Source organism: Octodon degus, unplaced genomic scaffold, assembly GCF_000260255.1.
Source record: "Octodon degus isolate 3935 unplaced genomic scaffold, OctDeg1.0 scaffold00006, whole genome shotgun sequence".
NCBI lineage: Eukaryota > Metazoa > Chordata > Mammalia > Rodentia > Octodontidae > Octodon > Octodon degus.
Genome location: NW_004524582.1, coordinates 28,606,737 through 28,617,298, shown reverse-complemented (window position 1 = coordinate 28,617,298; position 10,562 = coordinate 28,606,737). Strand labels below are relative to the sequence as shown.

The window sequence follows — 10,562 nt, the reverse complement described above, 5'->3', positions numbered from 1 at the left end:
GCACGAATTCGGCATTGTAATCTTGGTCCTTCAGGGCTTCCGTAGATCAAAATCAATTTAGAAAACCAGTATTTTAGGGACCAGAACAATCAATAGTATTTTAAAATTTATTTACTTCTGTGGGCCTGAGCGCGAACGCTAAAACGTCATTCCTAGCTGATTTAGAAAAACCGCAAGGGGACTACAACGCCCACGCTTGTCAGGACAACCCTTCCCCGGCCAACACAGGAAGTGCCCTGCCTGTGACGTCACTTCCGCCGCGCTCTGGGCGGTGCCAAGATGGACGCGCCCTGGGCTCGCGAGCAGCTCCGCCGGCGCTACCTGCTGCCCGCCGACGCCGAGATCCGGCTGGACCGCGAGGGCGACGCCGGGCGGGGTGAGGCGCTGCCCCGGGCTTGCCCCGCGCTCCCCGAGATCCGCTCGGCCCTTGCGGGCCGGGGAGGCCGGGCTTCGTCTCCCGAGCCGTCCGAGCCGTTTCCCGTTGGGACTCCCCGGCCGGCGGGCGCGCAGCCGGCGCGGAGGTGCGCAGTAGAACGCGCGCCGGCTCCGAGTCTGGAGGATTCGCCAAAGGAGCGCGTTTGACTCGTTAACGGAGACGTCGTGCGCGTGCAAAATGTCTCTTGTTTTCCTTTCTTTTTCTTTTTTTGCTGGTACGGAGAATTGGACGCAGGGTCTTTGCACAGAGCTCCACCCCCAGCCTGAGCTCCTTTTCGAACTTTGAGACGCCTGCCGAGTTGCAGCCTGGCTGAATTTAGATCTTCCTGCCTCAGCTACCCAGGGTGCTGGGGTGACCGTACAGGCTGTCGCTGTCACGTCTGGCTTGCGTGCTTTTTACATATAGACAGATTTTTAGTACCAGTGTGGATGGTTTTCGAAGGGAATTGTGTGCGGCTGTTTGGGTAGCAAACATAACTTGTGTGTCCACCCCCGGGGAAGTCTAGAAGGTGGAAGAATTCCCTAGAGATTGATAGCGATGGTTGCTTCTGGGCGGAGGAACTGGGGATAAGTAAGTAAGGAGAGAATTCATTTTAGATCTTTTTATCGTGTATATTGCAAAAACCATGCCTGTATATTACCTTTACAAAATAAATACAAATTTTATACCCCAGCGTAGTGATTTCTAAGTTTTAAGGGTATCCCCCAGGGTCTGTGTTATGAGCCAGCTCCCCAGGGAGTCTGATGTCATTTCGAGGCCCAGGACGCCCCATTTAGACCGGTGGTTCTTACGTAAACCTAGAGGGCATGTCAGAGGCCCTTTTTAGTTCGTGTCCCACGTATCAGAGAGGCTCGTGTTTTATCTACTGAGAATGCTCACTAGAGCTGTGGTTTCCCCTCTCTAGATGACCTGCCTCAGAAAGGTGTTTGTTTAAAGTAAAATCGTCTGTTGTACAGCGTTCTTGGAAAATCACATGTCAGTTTCATACTCTCATATTTCATTTGGCACTTTTAAATTTAGTGAATGGTTTTTTTGGTAACGGGATCTAATTTAGGACCTGCACTTGCCAAGCAGGGGCTTATGCCACTGAGCTATATCCCAGCCCCTCATTTGGCGGTTTTAAAACCAGACTAATTATTGTCACAGTCAAAATGTGAAACATAATAATAAAATTTCTAGACTTAGATTGCACCAGTGTATCCAAAAGATTGTAAGAGTATGCATTTAGTTTCAAAATTCAAATAAAGGAAATAAGTTGACTATATTGGGCATAGTTTATAGTAGGCTCCAATTAGTTATGTAAATATAACCCTATCTCGATTTATAGAAGGATTTAGTATTAGGGAAGAGATTGTGGTTATTAGGAAGCACCAGGCAGTGACTGCTTGGTTTGAAATAGACGCCATTTTTCTTGCAAAACTATAGTAAGTTGAAATCTTTCTTTTTTACAGAAAGCTCTACAACTGTTGAGAGAAAGGAGAAACCTCTTCCAAGACTTAATGTCCATTCTGGCTTCTGGATTTTAGCATCCATCGTTGTGACCTATTATGTCGACTTCTTTAAAACCCTTAAGGAAAACTTTCACACCAGTAGGTAAGAAAACTTTATTGCTTCAGAGTTCAATAACCTTGTCTTATTTTTTTGTGTTACATTTTGTCATTTGAATTCTTCAGACATTTATTAAACTTGTAGACTCTGCTACACACCATGGAGGAGGTGCTGGTGATACAGAGAACAATAAGGGATGTTGGTGAAAAGGTACAACTTCCTGGTTCTAAAATGAATAAATTACTATATTGGGTAATTGACATTTGCTCGGAAGATGGACTTTGAGTGTCTTTATCACACACAGTGATAAATTTGAAGTCGTACATACTGATCCACTTGATTGGTCGTTTTTCAGTGTGTGCATCAGATCATCCCGTTTTGCACCTTGAAGATAATAGAATTGTATTTTGTCAGTTATGGTTCAAGAAAATGGAAAAAACAGGCGGATAAGAGGAAGTGTGCGCTGGCAGGCCCCGCAGAGGGATGCGACCCAAGGACTGTCAGCCCGCCTTTTCAGCCCAAATGTGTTGTAGGATGAGGAAAGCAGGGAATTTCGGTTCTTAATCCCTTTGGAGAACAGCGGAAGGAGAAACCTGGCCGAAGCTCTTTGTGAGGACAAAGGGCAGGACACTGGGAGGAAGTGACCAGTGAGAACCGGCTCTCTGGTGTGTTTCGGAGGAGTCGCAGCTGGCTGGGTAGGAGAGGCTGTTGTGGAGTTCGTTGGAAGCGGTGGTGGGAGGAGCTGGGAGTGTTCTGTTGGGCATCATATCCCCTCATTCATAGGGACTGAGATCTTCCTGAGTCTAATCTCAGGAGCAGAGATGGAGCAAAGACTGTGAATTAGACCCCAGGGTTCTGGGACAGATGTGGAGGGCCCCAGGGAACAGAGAAGGGAGCTGGTAGAGCTGGTAGTAGAGGATTGGCTCGCGAGGGGTCCAGAGCAATTAGGTGCAAGTGTTGGTGGCTCAGTGGGGTCTGGAGCCCAGCTGTGGTGGGGCCCCACCCAGGGCCTGGGAAGCTTGTCTGCTGTGGCCCTCTGCTCCCTCTGCGCAGTGTGGGTCATGGGTCTAAACCCCCGAGAAGCAAAGGGTGATGGGAGGAGGGAGGGAGCCCCCAAATCTGGCTTCCTGTAGCCAGCAAAGACTGGGAGGACAGGGCTGTCTAGGCGCTTCCAGTGGAAATGTAGGGAGGAAAACCATTTTTCTTTGGGTAGAACAGGAGGTGCTTTGGGTACATGCGAGGTGTCTTAGTTTGCTTTCGTTGGCTCTGAGAAAGTATCAGGTGCTGTGTGCTGTGTAAAGAAAAGTTTAATGGGCTCTTCTGGTAGCTAGAGGTCCAGGAAGTCTGGTGCCCTGCTGTGTCACAGCATGGCAGGAAAGCAGAAGGCAAGGTGACCGTGTAAGAGCGAGCGTGCACACATGTGCGTAGGGAAAATGAGAACCAGAGACAGACTAAGAGAGAACACGGCCAAGGAGAGGTCCCAGGCTTAATACCATTGGCTGTGGAAGGGACTGGTTGAGGCCCTGAAGGGCATGGACGCTTGTCCTGCAAGAACATAGACTCCTTCATGGGGCGGTCAGGACCCAGCTGTCTCCTGTGTCCCCTCCTTGTGAAGACCCCACTAGCTTCAACGCTGTTGCACTAGGGACCTGGATTTTGGCTCCTGATGCACAAATTGTACCCCAATGTTTGCAGGAGGCTCCTCCTCTTCTAAGTCTTTACCAGTTTTTTTTTTTTTTTGTTGTTGTCATTGTTTGTTTGGTTTTTGTATTTTTGCAGAACTGGGGATTGAACTCAGGTCCTTTGCGCTTGCCAGGGAAGCGCTTGTTCCACTGAGCCTTCTCCCCGGCCTGTCTAAGTCTTTAATGAGAGGTTTGCAGCCCATGTCTGTCTGCCTGCCTGTCAGTGTCCCCAGTGCTCTACTCACCTTGGAGGGCTCATGGTGTTCCCTGCCAATCTTTATTCCTCTTGCACTCGAGCCTCCAGAAGCAGCCAGGAAGCTGCTGTCTCCTGTGTGGCCTACATAGACCACCACGCTGAAATGGGACACCTTCTGGGCTGCTTGTCTGGGGAGAACAGAGTCAGGTGCGGATGTAAAGTCTCACTCCAATCCCGACCCGAGGCACGTGTCTCCTCAGCCTTGCCCCACGTTAGGTTGAGTCTTTCTGAAAGCTGAGATTGTGCAGTTGTGGGTTCTTTCGCGTCCCTCCAGGTGACTGCTTAGAAAAGTGGCCCAAGCCAGCTGCCAGGGAGCTGCGGCCGGCTGGTGCCCTCAGCCCTGCCCTTCTGTCTCCGCAGTTGGTTTCTCCTGGGCGCTGCTTTGCTGCTCGTGAGTTTGGCCGTGGCCGCCTTCTGCATCGTCTACCTGGAGTGGTACCATGGCATTGTGGAGTATGACGTCAAGTACCCGACACTGGTGCCCATCACGACTGCCACTTTCATTGCAGCGGGAATTTGGTATGTTAACTCAGAGGTGATGAGTGTGAAGGAGAGGCACGCCTTTTTTTCCTCATCAGGTGTTTTATAGTTTGATCAGATAGAGGCAGAGTCTCAAGGCCGACAGGCTCCTAGCCGCTCCTGTTGTTCAGGCTCCTTTGGTTGGTGCAGTTGCGCCTCAGTTCATGAACAGAAGTGCTCGGCACACTTGTGCTTCCGTTGGTGAATTCCATACTGCCTGACAGCACTGTGGCCATCTTCTCTGCATGAACTCGGACCATCTTGGGCCCAGAATTGTGGAACAGATGAGGTTCACAAGTCGAGCCACTGCCGTACCTCTTTTTTTTGTTTGTGCAATTTTTTTTTTTTTTTTTTTTTTTTTTTGCAGAACTTGGGATTGAACTCAGGCCCTTGCACTTGCCAGGGAAGCACTTATTCCACTGAGCCATCTCCCTGGCTCCTTTGTGCAATTTAACACATCATTTAGATGCAAATGATAGCACTTAGTAAAAGACAAATGATGGTGTTCTGTACACGTCTTGTGTTTTGCTTTTAAGTTTTCTTTATTGTGATTCATGGTACATACAATTAAGTATAAAAACAAATGTCCGGAGGAGGAATTAATCATGAAATGAGCACTGTGCTGTGAGCTGTACCTGGGTCAGGACCGCGCTGAGCCTGCACCCAGTGCCCCTTGTGCCCCTCATAGGATGGGCCTTCCTGCCTGCTGCCGGTAAATGCCGTCCCAACCTTTGAACCCCTTAAATGCTCGAGTTGTGTTTTGTCTGTCTCTGTCTGTCTGTCTCTTTCTCTTTTATTTTTTATTTACTTATTTATTTTTTTTGTAGAACTGGGGATTGAACTCAGGCCCTTGAGCTTGCCAGGGAAGTGCTTATTCACTGAGCTAGCTCCCCGGCCCGCCTCTCTCTCTTTTTTAATACTGGGGATGTAGCTCAGTGCAGAGGCCCTAGGTCAGTTCTCCTCCCCTTTCTTTATTTTGAGGCAGTGTCTTGATAAGTTACACAGGCAGGGCTCAACTTTGGGGTGCTCCTGCCTTAGCCTCCCAGGGTGCTGGGATGACGGTCCTGTGCTACAACACCCTGCTCACTGTGTCTGTTTTTGTGACCTGTGTGGACATGGGTTCACATGGTGAATTTATTTCACATCTGACTGCGTGTGGGATGCTGTCTGGTGCCTGTTGCTTCCCGGAGTTGACCTGTGTTGCTATTGACAGTGTGGGTTGTTTCTACTTTGTCACTGTTAGGAAGGGTGCTGTTGAGAACATGCTCGTGCCTGTGTCTTGCAGCACATGTGCACGTGAGGGTCATGTGTGCAGGTGTGTGTGTGTAGGAGTATGTGTGTGCACGTGTGCGTGTAGGTGCCGGGGGCTCGGCAGTGGTGGTGCATCCAGCCCTGTGTTCATGGGCTCCGCACCTGGACTCAGCCAAGTGCTGCTGGGGAAAGAGCAGCTGCACCTGTCCTGAGCCCGCACCCCTCCTTCTGGTCAGCGTCTGCCGAGCAGTGTGGCGCGGTAACTGTTCCCACAGCACTAATGGAGTGCGGGGCCGTAGAGGTGACCCCAGGCAGGACTCAGATTGTCTGGGAGCACACGCGTCTAGCCTGTGTGTGTGCTGTGCCGTGTGGCTTCCTTAACCCCATTCATGTTGCCCTTACAGTGTCACCCTTGTTTTTATTCTCAAACAGTGCCACAGTCAATGTACTTCAAATGTTAATAGGCACTTAGAAAAAAAGAGAGGTATTTAAAAGGTGTTATTTAAAAAAAAAGTATTATTTGTTCACTGAAGAAAACTCTACGTTACAGAAAGACAGAAAAAATACTTCCTACAATTCTGCCACTACTGTTGTACGAAGCTGTTTGTATTTTTCTTTCCTTAACGTATTTAGTACAGGCTCTATAGGGTCTCACTACACAGATCAGACTCGTGGTGATCCTCCTGTCTTCAGCCTCACAAGGGCTGGGATTACAGGCGCGTGCCACCACGCCCAGTCTGTCTCCTTTCAGCACACCCCAGGGGCGAGGCCGGTAAGGCAAGCTGGGAGTCGAACACCCATCCCTGCACCTAAGCAGGCGCTTTAGTCTGCTGAGCTGTCTGGCTGGCTCCTTTTGTCTTTTTTTATATGAATTGAGTTTTTATTTTGGCAAATACACCTTTATACATATCCAGCTTAGGTGTACTTTCTGTGACTTCATTTCAGTTAGAGTTTAAGGCCATTTGTCACTGTGCTCTGGGCACGAATGTGTGTCCTGTGGCTGAGACTGGCCCCAGAAATACTAAAACAATTTGTAGGCCAGTGGGATTATGATTATTTAAAGTTGATGTTTTATCAGGGCTGGGGCTGTGGCTGAGTAGCTCAAGTGTCTGCCTCCCCCGCACAAGGTCCTGAGTTTGATTCCCAGTACAAACAAAAACAAAACCAAAGACAAACAAACAAACAAAAAAAACCACCCAAAAATACTTGTAAAGGCAGGACGAGGCAGTGCACACCAGTAATGCCCACACTGGGAGGCTGAGGCAAGAGGGTCGTTGGGAGTTTGCACCCAGCCTGGACTACAGTGTGAGCTCAAGGTTGGCTTGAGCTGCATGGTGAGACCCCATCTCAAAAAGAACCCCCCAAAATGTATGTGTATCAACATATTTTACATTAAAACCAGTAACTCTGAAAAATTTATTTAATTATTGTTAGTATTGGTACTTCTGTTAAGTTCAGTCATTGAAGCCATTTTTAGTGTTTTATTTTTAATTTAGTGATGGGAAACAGTTTGTTCAGTGAGACACTTAATAGCGTCTTGCAAGTGGTTCCTCTTGTGCTTCGGTTTGCATTTGCTGGCGTGTGAGGCAGAAGAGCCTGCTGCGGCTCTTCAGTCCACGGGGTGCTGCAGATGCCAATCCGAGAGACTACGGTTTCTGTAGAGCAGCCGGGCTCCTGGTAAAGGCCAGGCGGGGTCCAGTTTCAGGGACTTGCACCAGGCCTGGAGTATGGATTGTGTTTTCTTTCTATCATTGCCTGAGTCACGTGGCTGAGAAATTACGGGACATGTGGAAAGTTTGCTGGCTGGATGAACCTTGTCACACAGTGCTCTTTATTTTAATTAATTAGTTTGTTTATTTATTTTTGGTTGTACGGGGGATCGAACTAGCATCCAGCGCTTGCCAGGCAAGCACTTACTTCACTGAGCTGTCTCCCTGCCCCCAGCACTGTGCCTTTAAACCCAGATTCCTGCCGAAGATATGCTTGTGTATATTTCACATTAGAGACCTCAACTCTCCTCACTGTTTTGGTCCTTTCAGTTTCAACATTGCTCTGTGGAACGTGTGGTCGTTCTTCACTCCACTGCTGCTGTTCACCCAGTTCATGGGGGTCGTCATGTTCATCTCACTCCTTGGATGAGGCGAAGGTAGGGATCCAGAGCAGTTCCTCCCGCGACCCCGCTGGGAAGCGTCTTCTGGGACAGTTGGAGGGGGCACAGCTGTACCAGACCGCTTCTGAGTTGCACCTGTATGTGTGCGGCACAGCTGTTCCCGCACTGACCTCTGAGAGACAGGGACCGAAACATCTGTCCATGTGTAGAATTCAGCTTTGAGCGTCTGCTGCTCAGGGAAGGCGGCCTGCACATCAGAGCCCCCTTAGGGACAGCGAAGTTCACACATGAGACTTCTGTTGCAGTCGGCTTCTGCAACATACACGTGAGGATGATTGGCCAGCAAATTCCTAAGGCATGGAAATGTGGAAAAATGGGCAATTGGACCGAACTGGGGGAAGATCTCTGCAGTTCATCTGTTCTGGCTGCCTCAGAATTTGATGGGTGCTACACACTGGCCTTTCTCTCCCATGCTGTGTGAAGAGTCGCTGTGCCCTTCGACCTTCCCAGGGCTGCTGCCTTGCACAGTGGGGTTGGTTTCTGAGCCATTTATTAGAGAAATGTGCAGTTCTGAGACTACCCCTCACAGTGTGCCTGGGGGCATAGTGAAAAGAGGGATAGGCCGTCCCCTCATGCCCCTCGTGCCAAGGGGCAGTCCCTGGGGGAAGTCATCCTCGGCAGCCTTTTGCACATGAGGACGATGAGGCCCGGGAATGGAAAGTTTTGCAGCGCGACAGTGTGTGCCCAGTGGGCGGCCCTCCCCCTCGGCGACCACCATGCACTTCTGTGGGTATGAAGGGTTGACCTCAGACTGCACAAAGAGGAACGACTTGGTCCTCTTACTGCCACTCTGGAAGTGGTTGCTGGCACCTGTGACAGTAGTTGTAGTGTCCTGCAGACATCACCCTATGTGGAGGGACCTCTGGGCCTTCCTGGGGGGCCCCTTGTCCCTGCTCATGTGTGCTGTTCAGGCCGCTCAGGGCTCTACACGTTCCCTCCTCCTGCCCTGCCTCCCACCCGCTCTCTCTGGTGGCTGCACGGGAGGTCTCCTGGGGCTGCTGGGACGCTCGGAGGCTCAGGAGCTCTGGGATTGTCATGCTGGGTAGAGGAGAAGGTGGTGCTGTCAGGGCATTGAGGTCCAACTGTGCCTTGATGTGAAGGTCATGAGTGGAAGACAGTGTTCGCCAGGGGACATAAGTGCTGGTTTCCTTTCAGCTTGGAGGACGTGGACATTCGGACGTTCCACCCGCTGAAGGCCTTGCGGACAGTGGAAAAGCTGCGGTGTGTTCGTGTGTCTTCGAAGTGCTACCTGGGACTCCTGGGAAAGCTTCAGCTTTGAAGCTCTGTTGTTGAAGTTAGGATAAAATTTATTTGTTTGCCCAAATGATTATTCAATTTTTCAGAAGTCTGTGTTACGTAGAAATAACTATTTTAAGAAGTTAATCTGAATTTTTGGAAGAAGTGGTAGTTTTCATTGTAGGTATATAACATGCTCTGACTATTTTGATAAATGCTGCTTTTCTTAACAGATAGGCAGTGTATTGTCTAAAATGCCCGGATGTGTGTGCGGAGGAATGGTGTTGCCGTGTGCCTTTAGGCCTGCTCTGGTGATTGCTGTGTAGCTCCCCTTACAGTAGCTTTGTCAGGTGGCGGGGCCAAATCGAAATGTCGTGTCTTCTCATCACTTTTGATTTTACCGTTGTGTACATTACTGGATTTTTAGCATTTTTAACTTCAACTTTGAATTATTTTATGTATGTATTTTTGTGTAACATTTAAATAAAATATTTTTATAATTTTCTCATGTATTTTTATTAATAAAACCTCAGAATAACTTGTGATTTTAGCTGTTAGCACCTTAAGTTAAATACACACATAATGAAGGCTTCTCTTCAGGGGTTACCGCGTGCCCGAAGGACCTCCAGACCGTAGTGTTTGTGCTTCTGAGTGCCGGCTGCCTGCATTTGCTGCTGTTGCAGCGTGGTGACACAGAGCAGGCCTGTGGCGATTCTTTCCTGTGAGGCTGCTGACCCATCGCCTGAGTTAGGGCAGACCACACCCTGCCACTGACCTGCTGCAGGCCTTTAGTCGTAAAGAACATTTCCCCAGTGCACACTGGGAATAATATCTGGGGTTGATGACGGTATAAATGATGTTTAGAAGACACTGCGTACCTGGCACATAGGTGCTCATCGTGAGTGGTAAGGAGAGACGGAGGAGCTGGAAGCTGGAATCGGGAGCTTTGCATCTCATCAGTGTGTGCTTAGGGACGAGTCAGGTGTCATCTACAAACTGAGCCAGTGTTGGCACACGTGTGAAGGGATGTGGAAGGTGCTGCTGAAAATGGGGAGCAGGGCTAGGCAGTGATGGACGGGCCCGGAGTGGGAGTGTCTGGTCCAGACCCGTGAGAACGGTGTGGGGCTAGACAGCAGTGCCCCGGTGACAGCTCCCACATGTATATATTTTTGTTCTCGAGTATTTTTGGATAGAAACCTGGGGCTGGGGTTTTTGGGTTAATTTGAGTTGTTCAGCCAAGGGCCAATATGGTGGCCAACAAGGGTCAATGTGTGCTTCAGTAGGGTCATGCTCCTTGTGAGAGAAATGGTCGATGCAGATAACAGCTGGAAATCTTAGCCTCAGAGCCAGGGCCCAGCGGCAGCAGGGTGTGCTCTGCCTGTGACAGTCAGTGTCCAGACCACACTCAGAGCCTGGTGCACACTCGCTGCACACCGGCCATCCAGCGTGCAGGGTCTGATCCAA

General features: G+C 49.6%; 1 protein-coding gene across 1 annotated transcript; it reads left to right on the top strand.

The window, feature by feature from the left end:
- The first annotated feature begins 266 nt into the window (after positions 1–266).
- Tmem128 (transmembrane protein 128) lies at positions 267–9,568 on the top strand. Its single transcript, XM_004624568.2, has 5 exons — positions 267–376; positions 1,888–2,029; positions 4,283–4,441; positions 7,732–7,838; positions 9,018–9,568. The coding sequence occupies exons 1-4, from the start codon at positions 280–282 to the stop codon at positions 7,829–7,831; spliced, it is 498 nt and encodes a 165-aa protein (XP_004624625.1). The 5' UTR covers positions 267–279; the 3' UTR covers positions 7,832–7,838; positions 9,018–9,568.
- The last annotated feature ends 994 nt before the right edge of the window (positions 9,569–10,562 follow it).